Source organism: Notolepis coatsorum (genome assembly GCF_963971535.1).
Source record: "Notolepis coatsorum genome assembly, chromosome: 13".
In the NCBI taxonomy this organism is placed as follows: Eukaryota; Metazoa; Chordata; class Actinopteri; order Aulopiformes; family Paralepididae; genus Notolepis; species Notolepis coatsorum.
In genome coordinates this window covers 27,673,210-27,694,376 of record NC_140177.1, presented here as the reverse complement: position 1 = coordinate 27,694,376, position 21,167 = coordinate 27,673,210, and the positions used below count along the sequence as shown (strand labels likewise).

At 44.7% G+C, this 21,167-nt stretch overlaps 1 protein-coding gene across 2 annotated transcripts in view; it reads right to left on the bottom strand.

Annotated features, from left to right (window-relative positions):
* Window positions 1-21,167, bottom strand: part of ak5 (adenylate kinase 5) — a 310,275-nt gene that overhangs the window by 63,379 nt on the left and 225,729 nt on the right. For both annotated transcript variants that reach the window (XM_084326901.1, XM_084326902.1), the window contains one exon: window positions 7,174-7,337. In XM_084326901.1, coding sequence (XP_084183027.1) covers window positions 7,174-7,337 — 164 coding nt within the window. The remainder of the gene's footprint in view (window positions 1-7,173; window positions 7,338-21,167) is intronic.

Below are 21,167 nucleotides of genomic sequence, written 5' to 3'. Positions count from 1 at the left end.
CACCGTGCGCGTCTCTGTTGGTAGGACTTCCGTGTGCTGTTCAGGTCCATGTGATGGATCTGTTTTCAGGGGGGGTGGTCAGGGCTTCTCCTCACCAAGCGCCTACTCAGGCCTTCTGTGAGTTCGGACTCCTTCTTCCATGTGATCCATGTGAGGAAGCCTCCATCAGAGTACAGAGCCTTCCTCCTCAGATTGTCAAAGTGAGTGGACCCTCTAGAAGGGTCCTTTTCTATTGTATGTATATTCGATTCAATTCGTTTATTGAGTGTGTATGGGTTCGGTGCCTCTTCCCCGGAGGCCCTAAAACCAGTTTTTTACATGGCTCAAGGTGCAATATATTCTTTTCAATCTGTACAGCTCGCGTGGGAAGTCTCTCTGGGGATCCCCGTCTCTTTCCTATGGGAGGGTGGTGGGATGTAAAAATGTGAACATTTTTTACCCCGGCTGTGTAGACTGGGATACATACTGTTGATGCTTCCTTCTTTCTATTCCAGAAGTGTTGGAGTTAGGGAGTGTCACACCCCTCTTGTCGTTCCCCTGGGCGCCTTGGGGATTCAATGACAGGTCTAAATAGCCTGTTCATTGATGGGGGTGTGTCCCGACGCACGTATAGTGCTAGCTCGCTGTAAACAGGCGATTGACTGGCACGCCTTGGTTGCTTGTGGTTGAAACAGCGTTTTTATAAAGCAACTGAGATGGGGGTTTTTCCTCTTCCGGCGACCACATCCCATGACCTGGGTGGGTTGTCGACGGATCCTCGTTCATGTCTGGGGGATGATGACGGGATGGATCTGAACATATGTAGTGGGGTCTCACGCCCTTGGGGTGGGCCACCAGGCGCGGTTCGTCCCGACGTCTGGGTGGCGCCTTCTTTTCATGTTAAGATCAACACGCATATCTGCCCTTCTCCTGGAGTAGGCATGTCGGCGTGGTTAGGGCACGGGACTGGTTCTGGTCACGCTGGTCCAGATCAGTTGAACCCGTTGTCCGCCGGGGATGCAGATCTGCTGTTCTGGTACCCTGAGGGACTTGGGCTTTTTTCAGGGGGAAAAATGCCAGGTCGGTCTGGGTGTCACAGGGTTAAGCGCTATGGAGACCCTGGTTGGGTATGTTTTTACTCAGCACTGTCGTCATGGCTTACAGCCGTGCCATTCTGTACGCGCTCGATCTCGTCGGATCTCGGCCGCTACACAGGTTGGTCCTGGTTAGTACTTGGTTGGGAGACCGCCGGGGAATACCAGGTACGGTGTGCTTAGGGGCTGGTTCTCCATTGTTTTTCGCTCCTCTCTCACGCATGGCGAAGAGGGGCCTGTGGGGGTGGTTTTTTGACCTCCTCTGGTGACCCTGTGCTTCCCGTACCGCCAGGCCCGGTCCGAAGTGATGTTTGCGACCCGTAGGCCTGGGTTAACCCTTTTTGGAAACTGAAACACTTGTACTGCGGTATAGCCGGTGTATACCCGCAGGTGTGTTTTTGGAGTTTTTTCTTGAGGGGTTATAGGAACAACCACCGCATTGGGTAACACCGAGGTGGTTGATTCCCTGGTGTGTTGGAGCAGTGTCAACTCCCGGGTTCACCGGTTGAGGGTGCCCCTGCACGTTCATGACGTCTGCCAATCGTGTCAGCCTTCTCTGCCTCGACCCCTCTGGGTGGGGGTTGTTAAATGGAGGCTTGGTCATGCAACACCGCCAGCTTACGCTCCTTCCGCCGGGGCGGCTGTGTTCAGCTGTCCCCTCTGGCGCCTGTCTCGTCCGCAGTCTCCAGGCTAGGGTTAACAGCCTGTTGCCTGGTTTTTCCCCGGTGCGCTGCCTGCTTCCGTTGGTTAACCTTTTTTGTGTGCTTACGGCCATGCTGACTGCCTATTCTGCAGGGTCAGTGTGCCAGGCGGTGTACTATTGGGGGGACGGGGCCCGCTCGGCTTACTGGCCTGGTTGGTTCCGCCTGGGAATACCAGGTGCAGTAACTGAGGGGCCTTTGTTCGAATACGCTGGCGATGTGGGGGGCGGGGCACTACGTGCCCACCTGGTGGGGTCTTGATGCTGGCATCATGGACTTCTCCGGGCCCCCATTCCAGGGAGTCCAGTCCTTTTGGTGGGTCTGGGTCTTCCTTCGTGCTCCGCTGCTACGGCCTTGCCACGGGGTTGGGTTTGCCCTTGACCCCGTGATTCTGGGGGCAGTAACGGGGTTGTTCCTCCGTTCGTTCCCGGGTGGCATGCGGGTTGTGCGTGTGTGTAGTCGTGGGTCAAGCCACGGTCTGCTCACCCTGTGCGTTGAGTTGCTTGAGTGCCTCTTCGCACGGTCGGGTCCGTCGCCCTCCCGTGACGTCCCTAATAGGGGGGCTACCCTCCATTAGGGGGGGTCGGGGGGGCTCGGCCCTCCCTGTTCTGATGGTTTTGGGGGGCTGTCAGCGGGGTGTATTTGTCAGCCAAGTGGCTCCGCTTGGCCTCCCTTGTGCAGAAGGCGATGCCAAGCTAAGCCACTAACGATACAGAACGTTAGGTTATGACTATAACCAAGTTCTGTTAGTTAGGGGCGATGCTTGGCATCGGACGCCGCTGCAGCCCTTGTCCTCACCTTGTGGTGAAAGCTTGGGAAGGAGGAGAGCAGGTGACCACACACCTGCTTATGAAGGTAAGCTGATGAGGGGTGTGGTCAGACTAATACTGGTATTAGAGGTACATTTGTGGTTTATTCAGTACGCGTGCACGTACGCGAGATAGTGCAGAAGGCGATGCCAAGCATCGCCCCTAACTAACAGAACTTGGTTATAGTCATAACCTAACGTTTTCACTGGTGTGCCGTGGAATTTTAGACCAATAAAATGTTCACAAGGCGTCTAAATTAGATACATTTCCATTCAGCACACATATTTGTGTCAAAACTCAGTGATTCATAACTAGTGTGAACTCTTTTTATATAATTACCAGCAACAACATTATTATGCTATCAACATCAATTTAGTTAGCGGTTAAATTAGGCATGTATGAACAAATGTGTGGGCATATAGTTGTGTACAGTTAAGTATTCTTAGCTATTTCACATAGTTTGATTATTGGATATTGGATTGTTGTATATTGGAACTTGTCTTGCGCTGCACCTGTGCCATTGCCAGTGTTTATGATATGTGTATTTTGTGTGTGTGTGTGTGTGTGTGTACTAGTCCAAGTCCTTTGTCATGTTTACTTGTAATGTTACTATATGTTATGATGTAAGTATTATGTCTGTGTGTGTGTGTGTGTGTGTGTGTGTGTGTGTGTACTAGTCATTTGTCCTGTTTACTTGTAATGCTATATGCTATGATGTAAGTATTATGTCTGTGTCTACTAGTAATTTGTCATGTAAGTGTTGTGTCTGTGTGTGTGTGTACTAGTCCTTTGTCCTGTTTACGTGTAATGTCATGTTATGATGTAAGTATTATGTCTGTGTGTGTGTGTGTGTGTGTGTGTACTAGTCATTTGTCCTGTTTACTTGTAATGCTATATGCTATGATGTAAGTATTATGTCTGTGTCTACTAGTAATTTGTCATCTAAGTGTTGTGTCTGTGTGTGTGTGTACTAGTCCTTTGTCCTGTTTACGTGTAATGTCATGTTATGATGTAAGTATTATGTCTGTGTGTGTATGTGTGTGTGTGTGTACTAGTCGTTTGTCCTGTTTGTAATGTTATATGCTATGATGTAAGTATTATGTCTGTGTCTACTAGTAATTTGTCATGTAAGTGTTGTGTCTGTGTGTGTGTGTACTAGTCCTTTGTCCTGTTTACGTGTAATGTCATGTTATGATGTAAGTATTATGTCTGTGTGTGTACTAGTCCTTTGTCCTGTATAATTGTAATGTTATATCTTATGATGTAAGTAATATGTCTGTGTGTGTACTAGTCCTTTGTCATGTTTACTTGTAATTAGGGCTGTCAGTTTATCGCGTTAATTAGATTAATTAATTACACAGCAAATTATCGAGTTAGGAAAATTTTATCAAAATTAATAAAAATTTAAAATTTAAAAAGATTTTCTTTTTTATTTAAATATTTTTTAATCTCATTCATTCCATAAGAACGTAGAATAAACTTTTGTTTAATATGGTCCATTTGCATGTTCTTGGTATCTGATTCTAGGGACATCTATGGATCTCAGCGAATGTATTCCCAGTGTCAGAAATACTGTCTGTTACTAGGCTTGAGTAAATTGTAATGAACCAAATGAGAATATCAATACATTTCTTTTTTAATCTTTAACTGTGAATAACACCATGCTAAAATTGACCAGACCTGAAAAATCTAAGCAAATGAATAAATGGAAGATGATTAAAAAGAAGGTTTTGTAGATACAGTACTGAATTCTGCCATCCGGACACATGCCATTTGAAATATGATTATAGAATATCAGGCCTAAAATGGTGATGCGATTAAAATGCGATTAATTAGATTAATTAATTACAAATCCTGTAATTAATTAGATACATTTTTTTAATCGCCTGACAGCACTACTTGTAATGTCATGTTATGATGCAAGTATTATGTCTGTGTGTGTTCTAGTCCTTTGTCCTGTTTACTTGTAATGTCATGTTATGATGTAAGTATTATATCTGTGTGTCTACTAGTCCATTGTCCTGTTATAACTCATTCACTGCCAACGACGAGTATACTCGTTATTGGGCGCCAATCGTTGAACGCCAACAACGAGTATACTCGTTATTTGATCATTATTTCTTTTATTCAATATTTCTATTCATTACAGGCACACATACTCGGGGTTAACATGGGGAATCAGCCTGAGAATGTAAACGTGCAATACCGGCTGCATCACGCTAGACGGCGGTATCGAGCACACTTTAGGGGTGTTCGATATTGGCTTTTTTACCGATATCCGATATACCGATATTGTCCAACCCTTAATTTCCGATATCAACCGATACCGATATATGCAGGGTTTCCCCCCCCCAAAAAACTGAATAATTTCAGGTAATTAACATTACATATCTCTTGTCATGGAATTAACACAATTTTTTATTTTTATTTTTGTATCCACTTTTTCTCCCATTTTCTATATTTTCTCCCATCCCAATTTTCGTATCATCCAATTCAACCCTCCCCTGTCATGGACGCTGTTTCTTGCCTCCCACAAGCCGGCTGCAATGTGGACTAAGTCATACATAGCACAAGTCCCCTCCGGTACTTGAGGTAACAGCAGTCGCATCTTTTCACCTGCGCAGCTCGATCTCTCAGTGTCGAGGAGTAACGCGTGGGAGGCTCACGCTGCCCCCGACACTTCCTGATTCTACTGCGCAGGCGGACCAACCGACCTGTAGGAGTCGCTGTCCACAACGCCCGATCCCCACCCATCAGTTTCCCACCCCCTAATACGGCCAATGTGTATTAGTACGGACGACCAGCTAAACTGAAAGCAAATGTGGAGCGCTGGGCTCGAACTGACGAGCCCAGCGTCTCCAGCATTTCGTGGCGCCACGTAGCCGCCCTGGAATTAACACAACATTATGCATACTTTGACAATAAATAAAATAATAATTTGTTCTTACATGCTTGCCTGGGTAAATAAAGCTTAAATAAATGTAAAAAAATAATAATAATAATTTAAACCGATACCGGCCGATAATATCGGACATCCCTACTTTATACCCTTGTATAATGTCTCCGGTTTCATGTTTCCTTGTCGGGCGAGGGCAGCCGTTCTGCCAGTTCCATCGAAGCGCGTCAAATAACCCCGATCCATATGTTGTGGTGGATTATGCCGTGGGCCAAATGGACATTGGATATACCAGATGGCGATCAAACAATTGGAATATTATTTTTGGAATACTCCCGATCACAGGTAAGAATTATCTGACGTAAACACACACACACACACACACACACACACACACACACACACACACACACACACACACACACATATTATATTACAAGCACTGGCACAGGCACATAGTGAAATCCTTTGAATGTGCGTGGCAGTGACTGCACTGTGTGTGAGTGATAGGCGGGGGGGGGGGGGGGGGGTGTTTTGATGTGAAATGTCACAGACGTAAGGACCAGCCATTTCAATGATAAAGCCCCAGCAGCCAGCAGCACAGTGTCCGGGCGCTGCCAGGTGGCCTCGCTGGGACCCTCTCCGGGGCGATGCTGAGGATGAATAATTAACCTTGACGACACGTCACTATTCATAACTTCTGTAGCTGCAGGACAGGACCAGCGGACTGGACGCGTCCATTTGCATAAAGTGAAACATTTCCAACTTCATGCAAATGAGGTCGGTCCAATGTGAGGCGGCCAGCTCACGATACTTGGACCAAACTGTCAAACTAGGCGATGCGCTTATGAACTGAAACGAGATTCAAACTTAATTATTAAAATGTTGTCAGAAACATTGTCAGAAGCAAGTGCCGAATTTCCCTCGGCATAAATAAAGTATTTCTATTCTATTCTATTCTATATTTAGTGAAACCCTTTAGGTGGAAAAAGAGCCGCCACGTTTTCTCAATGCCTCGTGGCATGCAGAGAACCAGTTTATCCAATCAGGTGCGTTGCACCATAGGGATCTTTTTGATTGGTTGAAATGGTTACAGAGTCTGTTGCTAGGGTCATCCATCACATGGGACAGTTGAGTGTACTTTATTTACATATTTTAAGCGAGGTCGGGCTGTGGACAGCCATGTCAGCTCTGAGTGAGGCAGTGTCGTTGGATGTGTGTAACGTCCGTGAAAGAGTTTTTAAGCAGACCTGACTGCATAATGTGTAGGTTCTGTCTTCTCTTTTGCTATCGCCAAGTCCTTATGTCCTTTTGCATGGCAAATCTTCCTATGGTTTATTTCTTTTTACACTGGTGATGGAAATGAACTAATATTGAGGGCGAGTGCGGGGTAAGTGTGACTGTGTGATGATGGGGAGTAGAACTGAATGATTATATTAGATTAGATTAGATTAGATTGAACCTAACAGTACGATAAGAAGTTTGGCCTCCAACCAGAGTGTAAATATAGCAGTAAAGTGCAACAGCAATATACAATGTACAGGTGATTAAACTGGGTACAAAATATATAAATTAGTACTACTGGGTAATAGTGCTAATCAGATGTATGGACAGAGTTGTAGTATAATATGTACAGTGATAAGACTGCGAGTGCGTGGTAAGTGTGACTGTTTGACGGAGAGTAGAACACCGACCTCGGGTAGCTGTTCCCCTCTTTCCAGGACGTCCCGTAGGAAGCGCCCCCTCTCGCTCTGTGACTGCAGCTCACTGCACAGGACGTCACCCGGCGTGACCCGATGCACGCCGAACCTCTGCTCCATCTTCTCACACTGGAGAGCCTTCCCAGAGCCTGGCCCACCTGAGAGACACAACACACACACACACACACAACGAGGAGATAACTAGATAAGAACAGTGTGCTCAGTAGAGTGCAGATCTCCACCAGGCGGCAACATAGACCAATGAAAGCACATCTCCCAGCATAAAGCAGGGCTGATTCAAAACAGCATTATTTTATTTTGGAAGTGACAAATGAAGAGGCACGAGCAGAAGCGGTCTTACAGTCTGGCGGTAGCATGCTAATGCTAATAACTAGGGGTGTAAGTTAACGATGCGACCTCACAACGATTACATTCGATTACGATTCTTCAGGCAACGATTCAATGCATCATGAAATCTCTTCATTTGACCACGATTCGATTCGATACATTTTCTATCAGTTAATTCCCCAAAATAATTTGAATACACAAATGTGGCTGGGGGAACTGATTCACTCAGCATGAATGGACTATAGGTCAATAAAAACAATACACAAAAAAAATTGTTTTTTTCCCCCGATGAGCTCATTATGCTTAGAGCACGAAAGTGTGCATCAAGTTCAAGGTCATATAATTTTTAATTTTTAATTTTGTTTTGTCCACGATTACCACTAATATAAGAGCCTAACCTCAAGATCCAATCCAATCCAATCCAATCCAACTTTAGTTATAAAGCGCTTTAACAGCCACAAGGGCACAAAGTGCTGTACAGAGGGAGCATATTAAAAACTATAAGCAGCACTAAAAATAGATATAAAAAAAAAAAAACAAGAGTACCAAAAAAAAAGAAGAAAAAGGGTATACATAGGCAGCAATACAAATTAAAATAGATCAGAGTACTTAAAAAGTATTTAAAAGCAAAGGACACAGTAACAAAAACTATACAACAATAACACAGATCATAAAATCAACAAGCTACTTGGTGTCGAAAGCCAGAGAGAAAAGGTGGGTCTTAACAGTTTCAGTGCCGACCTTGTTTACTTTTTTACCCCGTTGAATGCCTTCATCCACTTCAATGTTAGCGTTAAAAACGCCTAATCTATGTTTTAAATTATGGCTATGTGTCTAATCTGCCCGTCGCTTATCAATGACTTGTTTGCAGTCAACATTGTCGAAACGGATTGTTTTTTAATCGGTTCATATCTTTTTTATAGCATTTAGAAAAGCTATCGTTCTCTCGGAAATTTTCTGAATATTTAAAGATTCCCCCATAAACTGCATTTATTGGAATATTCTCGAATACACTAGACACGTTGTCATTTGTCGGCCTATTTATGAATCGTTTTCAAATAAACGCTAGATTATCGATAGTATATGTGTACTTATGCACGCTATAGACGCGAGCTATTTCCTCATCAGCGATCACAGCCAAACAGCCACATCACACATAGGGCAAACGCTGAAATCTCCGTGAAAACAGGTCTGATTATCCTAAGGCCATGGTTAGACTAGTGTATTTGTGGCGTTTTTTTATACGTTTTTGAATACGTTTCATGTCCCTATTACACAGAAATGCGTTTTTTGGCGTTTTTTTGTGGATACGGCTGAAGCGCAAAATTGTGTTTGCGTTTTGGAGAAACCCATGCGCAGTAGATACCATCTGCGTGCCCTTCCGGTGACAACAGTGTGTGTGTTTGGGACGCCTATTGCTTAATAACAGCGGAGCAGTGCTGCCGTTGCTTCCGCGTTTTCCCCGATTGGCTGCGACACGCCCCGCGGCAGGCGCGGCAACCGCAGAGCGGAGCGGCAGAGCTCGGAGCGGCAGAGCTTGCGGAATTATGTAACTGCCCTAATCCGCCATGATTTTCATTCGGCGCTCAGCTCACCTGGCAGCGCAGCGGTCCTGCGGTCCGTTGTTGACGAGTTCGAATCCCATGGAATTTTTTTTTTAACGTGATTTTTTTTTTAACGTGTATTCTTTCGCCGGTTAAGGTTAGGCATGGTTAAGGTTAAGGTTAAGGTTAGGCATTGTTTCGGAGTTGGTTAAGGTTAGAACGGTTAAGTTTAGGCGCTGTTAAGGAGCTGGTTAAGGTTAGAGTTTGTCTTAGAGAATGGCAATATTCTTTCTATGGTTAAGGTTAAGGTTAAGCATGGTTAAGGTTAAGGTTAGGCATTGTTTCGGAGTTGGTTAAGGTTAGAACGGTTAAGTTTAGGCGCTGTTAAGGTTAGAGTTTGTCTTAGAGACAGCCTATTTCCGCACTGCCGCTCTCCCGCGTTGCCGCGGTCACATGGTCAAATTGTCACATTCTTGCACTGCTCCGCTGTTAAAAAGCAACACGCGTTTGGGACATAGCTCCGTGTCCCAAATAGCTTCAGCTACCATGTGTTGTCAAGTTATTGTTATAAGGACCCCAGTCCAAGCTACAACAGTCTGCATTCCCTTAACAATTGTTTGTATTGAGCCGTATTGTATTGTACCCATATGCAATATGTTAAATAAAGTTTACATCCATTCATTCTGCTAGCATTACCGATTGCATGAGCAGCTGGCTAACGTGAGCTATCAGGATTCAGGCCCTGTTAGCTCAGAGCTCCTCTTTCAACTTAACAAGCATTAAACAAAATGGCCCAGTCATCTATTCACCTTTGTTTAATACACACAGCGTTGTCTCTAATGTTATCTAACTACTGATAGCTCGCGATATCATCAGTTTGGTGCTGGCTAAGTAGCGTGAGCTAACGTTAGCTATTTATATTGCCATTATATTGTTATAATGGCATACTCCATTGACGTTAGCATGCAGCTAACAATGCTACCGATCTTTTTTTAGACTAAACTATCCGCTCTTGGTGGTCACTTGTGTTGATGTTAGTTTTGTTTCATCAACAAATGACAGGCAGAACACACAGTGAATGTATCCGTTTTGTTTATTGCACTTTTATTAGGCTTTGCTGAAAAAGAATTGCTGCATTGGGTAACTAGGCAAAAGATGGTGGCCGCCTTGTTGACATTTGCTTTGCAGGCACATTCAAGTTCTGATTGGTTGAAATTGCCTTCATGTTTGCCACCTACTGCCACCTACTGCTTTGGCAGTGTACTACATCAGGGTGCTCGGGTGACAAAAACGAAAAAAAAAACGAAAGTGTGACTCGAGGCGCACGACGTTGCGGCGAAACGCATATGACAACAATACGAAGATGAAACGAAAGGTGTAACCGCACCCTAAGACTGGTAAAATAGATTCATTACCTGAGATCAGATGTTATCCAAAAAGATTATTCCAATTCCTGATCGCCATTCCAAATATTGATCACCCCCCCCCCCCCCAACACCATGCTAACATTGACCAGTCATGAAAGATTGAGCCACCTTCTGGAGATCAAGTGTACAAATATTCTAAGAAAATGAATAAAGTGCAGATGATTTCTTTTATTATTCTTTAATTTATTTGCATTTATTTTAAATTTGTTGGACCTTATGGTGTCCTTGTTCTGTTCTTGACTTATTGTTATGTTTTCTTCTTGACTTGTTTAAAGAAGACCTGTACGGCCCATGGGGACATTAACGTGTGTTGTTGGGCCTTATAAATAAATTTGATTTGATTTGATTTACAGGGTTTTTGTAGATACAGTACTGAATTTTGCCATCCGGACACATGCAATTTGAAATATGAATATAGAATATAGAATATCAGGCCTATAAATTACCTTTTTATGGCCAAGTCATACATCTAACTTTTTCCCCCTAGACCAGGGCTATTCAACTAAATTGTTCAGGGGGCCACATTGTCAGAAACCCAAGGGGCCAGGGGCCGGACTGCCACGGCACCTCCCCGTGCTAATCGTGCTATGAATATATGTACACTTGACACAACACACAACCACATTTTCACAACTTTTAAAGGGGAACTATTTGACTATTTCTTTCACTATTTGGGCACTTTTACACAATTCCTGTGGGTTTATGGAACACCTCTGTAATTTTAATTTTAATTTTAATTCATTGTTTTGTATTTCTAATCAAGTACTCAAAAACAGCATTTTTCTACCTCAAGATCTTAAGCCGTTTTGAGCCTGGGCTCCAACCACAGTGGGAACTGTGTGGAAACTCAGCTGATTATCATGCAGCGGTGTCTCTCTGACATCACAAATCAGCACATTTTCAGATGACTCAGTTCAGTGAGGGTGAATATTGTGAGAGGAGAATTGGAAGAATGCGCCAATATGAGAATTAGAGACATAGATCATATTAATATAAGTCCACATAGCTAGGAAACAATGCTAAACACTGAAAAAGGCCATTTATAAGATAGTTCCCCTTTAACTACATTGCAAAAGTAGTATACTTTTCAAAAAAAGTGCTTCATTTATGTGCCACATCTGCAACATCTCCTGCAGAAAGTGCTTCATTTATGACTGTGCAACAACTGCAACATCTCCTCTTCAACATTTCAATATAAAAATAAAATAAAAAACAAACAAGTGCATGATGTGCATCTGAACATTCTAACATCAACACTTGAACAAAAAAACACATTTATAGTGCAGCTGAGCTTATGAAAAAGTGCTTCATGTCTGTGCAACAACAGCAAATCACAGCATCTTATTAGCACTTATTGTCGACTCTTAACTCTCAAACATCAGGGGGGTGGGGGGCAGACAGGCCTAGCCTACATACACACATCTAATGAGAGCGATTGCACTTCTTTGACTGGGCAATGGCAGAGAAAGAGGGTTCATAGGAAGTGAGGGCTACCCGCAAACAGTGATGCAAATGCTCATTTGTCAAGGAGGCATGGTTGCTTGTTTTAATGGCATTCATGTGAGAGAAACTGGATTCACAGGTGTATGTTGAGCCAAACATTGTTAGCACAGATATTGCCAGCGTTTTTATTTTGGGGAATGTCTTGACATGAATACACTTTATCCAAAATGTTGTGGTGGATTCATTCTCAAGTGCCTGCTTCAGAGCAGATGATGCTTGCATGTCAATTATTTCAAGTTGCAGGAGACCTTCATCAATGTGAAGTGATGCAAGGAACTCTTGTCCTTTTGTGGAAATAGCAGCTACATTGGCAAATGGGTTGCTCACAAAATGCATCAATTCTCTGGACATGTCAAATTCATCAAATCGACTTGCAAAGTTTTCCCTCAATTTATCAATGAAATCTGTCATTAATTGAGTGACTTTTGGCTCAATTGTGCGTGTTAACGTTGACATGAAAAGAAAAAAGTAAAAACAAATTTTTAAAAAAAATATTAAAAAAAAATATATTTTTTTAATTTCTTTTTATTATCGTGTAATCTTTGGCGGGCCGGTCAGAATCATCCCGCGGGCCGGATCTGGCCCGCGGGCCGCCAGTTGAATAGCCCTGCCCTAGACGTTCACAGAAAGGTAAAGAAACAAACTACATTCTATTTTATGGCAATAACGCTCAGGTTTGTTCGACCCGTGAGACATAATCATGAAAAATAATTTCATGTCAGATGGCTCCAAGTTTGACAGGGGCTGGTGGAGCTGGGTAGTGTAGTTTTATGAAATTCAAAAGCCCTGGGTCTCTTCTTTCAAAAGACTACACTCACTTTTGGCTGCGCCATTTCCTTGTGTCAATATCCACCGGTTTCTGACTCAATGCGCTGAGATTTCTATAAACTCAAAATATACACTTTGACTGCTGTTTTAATAGGGTTAGGATCTTTACTCTTGGTTACATTTGAAAAGAGAACGCTACATAATTAATACGGCCTGTATTGATCTATTTATGACGTGAAATTATTGTCGGTCCGGTACCGGACAGCTCGGGCTTAAGGGGTTAAGCATGTGGTGTGGTTAACATATAGGCCAATGGAAGTAGTAGTCTGTACACCTCCCATAAGTCTCTATTATGGTTCATGAGATATGAAAGGGGGCAGGGATGGACAATGATGGAAATAAATTATTCATAAATGTGTTTAATGCATAGGCATATCAATGACAATAGGTTTACTATAGCATGTCCATGTTGTAAACAGGGGCCAGAGAGCTGATTCCCAGAGGCTCTGAGCAGTGGACCTGTGTAGTTTCGCCCTCTTGTGTTCAAAATGTATAATTTTCCTGAATATTTATTTCAATGGACAATGATTGAAATTAATTCAAAAGAAATACTTCTTGTTGACCGATGTGAAAAATATTCCAGCACTCACTCCTATTGTCGCAAATTTCATCCACCACAGCTTTTTAGTTGGTGAGCTATGCTGAGCATACTATATACACACACACACATACACACATGTATAATCACACACACAATGGCAACCGATAGCAATTTCTCTGCAGGCGTGGGGGATCGGTAGATCGTCAGAGAGAGGCAATCAGACAGAAAACAAATGGCGATTAGGAGGAAACTGAGGGGGAAGTGAGAAGGAAAGGAGTGGTGTGAGGAGAGAGAGAGAGAGAGAGAGTGTGTGTGTGTGTGACAGAGACAGAGAGATATGTGAATATGAGAAATGATGAGATCAGATGCTGTGGGAAAGGGGTTATGGTTAGACAGGAACAGAGAGATAGAGGAATCACGAATCAGCTGGTGGGCGTGTGAGGGGGAGATTGCATGTGTGCATGTGTGTGTGTGTGTGTGTGTGTGTGTGTGTGTGTGTGTGTGTGTGTGTGTGTGTGTGTGTGTGTGTGTGTGATGTACTGCCGGAGGCTCTGAACCAGGTTATCACAGATGTTCATCACCTGCTCCTACAGTACAATCTAACACCATTGTCTATCAACAGCACACACACACACACACACACACACACACACACACACACACACACACACACACACACACACACACACACACACACACACACACACACACACACACACACACACACACACACACACACACACACACACACAAAACCTGCTGCCACCCACTACTTCTTCATCTCACTTCTTAAAAGAACGAGAAACTACACCACAGCGCGGCCCTCGACCGCTGCGTCACGGCCGAAATCGCATCTGTGATATTGTGAGTTGATTTGGTTTATCTGCAGTTTATCTACAGTCCGGCTGCAGCTCCGGCGGAGAGGTGGTGCTTCATCACAGCCGGCCCGCAGCGCAGTAATAAGACTCCCGGCCCGGCTCTGTGTTCATCAGTATTCTCCATGGGGTCCGGGTGCCGCTGCCCTGCTTCCCTGTGAGAGGATCAGGCGGGGTGCCAAAATAACCACCCTGATCCCCATTCCCTCGGGGGAGAGTGAGGCCAGATATGAGTGACACTCGCCCCGGGATCCTGCCACCCATCATCCAGCCGGTGGCCGTGAAGCCGGAGGAGGTGTTAACAGGATTCTGAGAGTGATGGATGATTTCATTGTACATTCAGTACACTTTCGTTTAAATGACTTTTCCTCGCTGGACTCAACATGCGTCACCCCCCCCCCCCCCCCCCCCCCTCTCTCTCTTTGATCCCCGGCTGGCGAGACACCTCCGACAGGAAGTGGGGCTTTGTAGGGAAATTAGATAACGACCCACCTGGGCTCAAGCCAAGTGCTGTGAAGCCCTTTTATTTTTTTTGGCAAAGTTGCAGAGTCTGATTAGCTTAGATATGTAAACCCAGTGAATAAATTGGCTGTGTGAAGAAAAGAAAAAAATGAAAAAAAAATGACTATTGCTTTCACGGGCGACAGTGGCTCAGGTGGTAGAGAGGTCGTCTGGTAATCAGAAGGTTCCCGGTTCGATTCAGGCTCCTCCCAACAGCGCGTCGAGGTGTCCTTGAGCAAGACACTTAACCCCCTAACTGCTCCCAATGAGCAGGTTGGCACCTTGCATGGTCGCCTCCGCCGTCGGTGTGTGAATGAGTGAGTGAATGGGTGAATGTGAGACATAAGTTGTAAGGCGCTTTGGATAAAAGCTCTATATAAATGTAGTCCATTTACCATTCATGAGCTTCCATGAGGACGTGATAACATTTGTCCAAGAGCAGTTGTGATTGAAGGATCAAGAAAAGAGGGCAGGGTTTGAGATAGGTCAATTAAGTCCATCCAGGGATCTGTGATCATGAAGAGCTCACAGGCTGAGATGCTGGTCCTATGGGGACAGTCCACACAGCTGAGATGCTGGGTCTATGGCAGGGGTGGGCAACTTTGTATATGGTGAGGGCCACAAAATGTCCACAATCAATCTGGGGGGCCGCATTGTTTATCGGCAGTCCCGCCAGTAGTACCCCATCACTCAAATAGCCCTAATAGTCACAAGGTATATAAACAATTATAATTTGTTGTAACTTTGTTTTTATTCCATTTCAAATGCATTTAGTAATGCAATTTCAACTTTATGAATTTATAAACAGCTGAATTTAAAAGTATTGCTGTGTAACCCCAAATATATACAAAAATTATCAATTATAATTAAGGCTTCTAATAAAATAAATGTATGAACTTAAAGCCCACTGCTCAACAAACACAAAGCAGCATTCCTGCTGCATTTCACTACAACAGTAAATCAAAAGTGCAATAATAAATGATTTTGTTAAATGTATAAACTTTTATCCTGCTACTAAACAAAACATTATAACACTGAAATGCATGTTATGGATATGAAGCACTCAGGAATGTTTTGTTTAGTAGCAGGATAAAAGTGTATACATTTAACAAAATCATTTATTATTGCACTTTTGATTTACTGTTGTAGTGAAATGCAGCAGGAATGCTGCTTTGTGTTTGTGTTATTAGTGTTATCTGAACACTACAAAAGTAAACAAGTAAAGTGCAAGTAAAGTAAAGTGCAATACTACATGCCTCCCATTGACCCTTTATCAAACTGGCATGACATTCACCCTCGCCCCACAGTGGGTCAATAATGGTTATAATAATAATAATAATAATAATAATAATAATAATAATAATAATAATAATAATAATAATAATAATAATAATAATGGTCCCCTCTCTACACCTCTCCATCATCTCCCCCCCTCTCTACATCTCTTCATCATCTCTTCCCCCCTCTCTACACCTCTTCATCATCTCCTTCCCCCCCTCTACACCTCTTCATCATCTCCTCCTCCCCCCTGTCTTTAATGAGACACTTGTGGTCTCTCCATTTGGCGCACAATAGCAGGAATGTCAACTTCAATGTTTGTGCATGCAATCTGCATCAGATGAAATAATGTTTCATCCGACAGCCTGTTTCTCTACTTTGACTTGATGTGCTTCATGTTTGAGAAATTGCTCTCACATATGTATGTGCTCCCAAACATACTGGCCATAGAGAGGGCAAAGTCCCTGAGGAGTGGGAAGCGGGGCTCAGGTAGCAGTTTCCAAAACGAAATTCCCCTCTCATTTCTCTTTGCTTGAAAAAAAGGATCTGACTGTAGCTCGCACAGTTCAAGCTGCAACGGTGGGGGCTGCTCTGACACCGTAGCGGTGAGGGGGCCGGCAAACAGCGCTATCCGTGACTGCATGCCGTTGAAATCTCCAAACCGATCATTGAATTGCATTTGCAGTGTTTCAATGTCGCTCCTGTACTTTCCGACGGCTCAGCCATCGGATTTCTGTGTGTAGCTGCAAGTCGCCATAATCAGTGTCCATCTCTTCCAAAAAGGAGACAAACTTTCTATGGTTTAGTGACCTGTTGCCTCCACGAATTAGATTGGTAACCTTGGTAACCAAATCCATAACATGGCTGTAGTAGTCAAGCTTCTTGGCACAGAGAGCCTCCTATATCAGATAAAAAAAAAGAAAAACGATTTAACGACTCTCGCATATAATTTGACTACACTCGACTCGCATTGGTCATTATAGTGACCCACAATAGATGGAAATTATGTTAGCGAACTTACCTGATGTATAATGCAGTGCAGCATTGGACACTCAACGCCACTCTGCCTTAGAAGCCCGGCGAATCCTGTGCGTTTTCCTTTCATTGCCGGTGCTCCATCGGTAACAACAGCCGACAGTTTATCAAAACCCCCATATTGCTGCACGGCACTTTCAACAGCGTTTCATATGTCTACACTAGGGCTGACCCCTATTAGTCAAATAGCCGACTAATTGATCGAAAGGAGCCATAGTCGACTGCCAACTCTTCTTAGTCGAATACAATAAAAAATAATAAAAAAAATAAAAAAATAAAAAATAAAAAAATAAAAAAATATTATAATTTTTTCTTTTTCTTTTTTTTTTATATTGGCCTGGGGCCGCATGGAACGTCGGTGAGGGCCGCATGCGGCCCGCGGGCCGCCAGTTGCCCCTCCCTGGTCTATGGGGACAGTCCACATGGTCACAGGCTGAGAGGCTGGGTCTATGGGGACAGTCCACACAGCTGAGATGCTGGTCCTATGGGGAACAGTCCACACGCTCACAGGCTGAGAGGCTGGGTCTATGGGGAACAGTCCACACGCTCACAGGCTGAGAGGCTGGGTCTATGGGGAACAGTCCACACGGTCACAGGCTGAGAGGCTGGGTCTATGGGGAACAGTCCACACGCTCACAGGCTGAGAGGCTGGGTCTATGGGGACAGTCCACACAGGCTGAGAGGCTGGGTCTATGGGGAACAGTCCACACGGTCACAGGCTGAGAGGCTGGGTCTATGGGGAACAGTCCACACGCTCACAGGCTGAGAGGCTGGGTCTATGGGGACAGTCCACACGGTCACAGGCTGAGAGGCTGGTCCTATGGGGACAGTCCACACAGGCTGAGAGGCTGGGTCTATGGGGACAGTCCACACGCTCACAGGCTGAGAGGCTGGGTCTATGGGGAACAGTCCACACGGTCACAGGCTGAGAGGCTGGGTCTATGGGAACAGTCCACACGGTCACAGGCTGAGAGGCTGGGTCTATGGGGAACAGTCCACACGCTCACAGGCTGAGAGGCTGGGTCTATGGGGACAGTCCACACGGTCACAGGCTGAGAGGCTGGTCCTATGGGGACAGTCCACACAGCTGAGATGCTGGTCCTATGGGGAACAGTCCACATGCTCACAGGCTGAGAGGCTGGGAACAGTCCACACGCTCACAGGCTGAGAGGCTGGGGACAGTCCACATGCTCACAGGCTGAGATGCTGGGTCTGGGACAGCCCATGTGGTCACTGGTGTTGTGGGAGTGCATTGAGAATTTCAAGTCAGCCCACACTGTGTGATTCATTCAATCACTGTCCCCCGACGAGAGCCAAGGTGACAGCTGGAGTGTATTAGAGAGAGAGAGAGAGAGAGAGAGAGAGAGAGAGAGAGAGAGAGAGAGAGAGAGAGAGAGAGAGAGAGAGAGAGAGAGAGAGAGAGAGAGAGAGAGAGAGAGAGAGAGAGAGATAGAGAGAGAGAGAGAGAGAGAGAACGAGAGAACGAGAGAACGAGAGAACGAGAACATGGATACAAGAACATGAGAGAGCGGTGGGAGTCAGCAGGAACCGGAGAAAAGCAGAGTGTGTTGCGTAACGTCTCATACAGACTACTTTGGAAAACACATTTGTCTTTTATTTTCTCAGCCCGCCCGCTGGCATTATCACAGCACATCTCCCCAGACTGACTCAGACATCCACTCTCATCTGCATTTCAGAGACACCGAGGCAGGTAGCAAGTGACTTACACTTCCCCCAGAACAAAGCTGAGAGGGAACCTGTGCCACTGTGACACTAACAGCAGCAGCAGGGTGGCTGCTGGGTAAAAGCCCACATCAGTTGTGTGTGGCAGCTCACACAGAGGGGTGACGGGGGAGGGGGTGCGGCATGAGCGTTTTATGTGCAGCAGTCACACTGTGGTTTCGGGACTTTTGAAGCTTTTAGAAAAGAGAACCCATCATTTGAGGCAGATTGTACATGTAAATGTTCTTTGGGACGTTCCACAGCATAAAAATAGCTTGTTAGTGGGAAGAGAAATGCATATATTAGCCACGGAAAGACCCAGACGTACTGAATGGAGTCCGTCAGCTAATGGCCGTGGGTGTGCTTTTATTTTAATAAGCTCACCATAGCCATGGTGAGATCTGCCTTGTGGGGGACAGCTTTGGAGACGTCTCTTAGCCATTATGTAGGCATGTTATACTTGTGCCCATTACCTGCTCTTTCTAGGGGAAAGCTTGCCAGTCTGTTTTAAAGGTCTTCAGATATTCTCAGATGCACGTATGCACTTTTAGACGTTTATACTAACACGTCTTTGATTTAGAGCAGAGTAAATAATCTCCATCCGTATTTTTTCACATACACTGGGCATGCATGTGCCCGTGTTTAACTGTCGATGAGGAAGGTTAACTGAAGTTAAGCTGTCCTGAACACAGTCTGTTTGAGTTTAGCGCACGTGATCTAGCCCAGTGGTTCCCAAAGTCGGGGTCGCGACCCAAAGGTGGGCCGCGAGCAGCCACGGATGGGCCGCGAGATGATTAAAAAAAAAAAAAAAAAACATTTTTTTTATTTTTTATTTTTTATTTTTTTATTTTACTTTTTTTTGTCAGGCCACTGAACTTAGAAGCAGGCCAGGACAGTGTTTCTAGTTGTATTCTAAAATTCTATTCTATTGTATTCTAAAATGTGACTATATGGTTTTATATTAACTTAATAAATAAACAAAAACGAAAAATCTACTTATTTCAACGAACATTTCAAACTAAATAACAGATTATGCACATAAAACGCTGAAAACAACCGAAGCAACAATAGTATTTTAATGAGGCTATTATTATTATCATTATTATTTTGCAACAAGTTAGCCCTCTCATAAATAGCACATATAAATGAATAACTAACTTGAACTAACTTAATAGGATTGAAGTGATATTTGGCTTAAAAAATCGGTCGCCTGGCAAAAAAAAAAAGAAAAAAAAGCCTGACGATGTGCATTGGGCCGCGGCTCTCTGACGCCTTATTTTCTGGGCCCTGGCCTGAAAAGTTTGGGAACCCCTGATCTAGCCTACTATGAACTGCATGAAGTAGGCAACACGGTGGAAAACTGGTGAAATGTTTCAAACGAGTCGGACCTTTGCAGGCCAAAGTCAGAAGAGTCAAGAGGCTGGTCATTAACAAAGGACTGGCTGGTCATGGATTATCAGAGGACATAAAATACTGCCCAAGAAAGACCCTGGGAATAACGTTATGAAGCAGAAAGAGGCCGATGGCTCCATGGCTGTTTCAGACGAATGAACAGAGTAGTGTATATGGTCAGTAAGAAGGATGATTGATATTCATGACGAGTTTATCACTGGAAGCCCCACAGCTAGTGGGCTTTTGTGCTTTGTGGTGCAATGAGTTTGGTCAATTATAAGTCCCATCGCTGTGGGTATCGTAGTGTTTACTTGGTTCCATTGTCATGTCACGCTAGGTGGCAGTGTGGACGCTAGGTGGCAGTGGAGACGCTAGGTGGCAGTGAAGATGCTAGGTGGCAGTGGAGATGCTAGGTGGCAGTGTGGAGTGTGGACGCTAAGTGGCAGTGGAGATGCTAAGTGGCAGTGGAGACGCTAGGTGGCAGTGAAGATGCTAGGTGGCAGTGGAGATGCTAGGTGGCAGTGTGGACGCTAGGTGGCTAGGTGGCAGTGTGGACACTAGGTGGCAGTGTGGACGCTAGGTGGCAGTGGAGATGCTAGGTGGCAGTGTGGACACTAGGTGGCAGTGTGGACACTAGGTGGCAGTGTGGACACTAGGTGGCAGTGTGGACACTAGGTGGCAGTGTGGACACTAGGTAGCAGTGGAGATGCTAGGTGACAGTGGAGACACTAGGTGGCAGTGGAGATGCTATGTGGCAGTGTGGACACTAGGTGGCAGTGTGGACACTAGGTGGCAGTGGAGATGCTAGGTGGCAGTGGAGATGCTAGGTGGCAGTGTGGACACTAGGTGGCAGTGGAGATGCTAGGTGGCAGTGTGGACACTAGGTGGCAGTGGAGATGCTAGGTGACAGTGGAGATGTTAGGTGGCAGTGGAGATGCTATGTGGCAGTGTGGACACTAGGTGGCAGTGGAGATGTTAGGTGGCAGTGGAGATG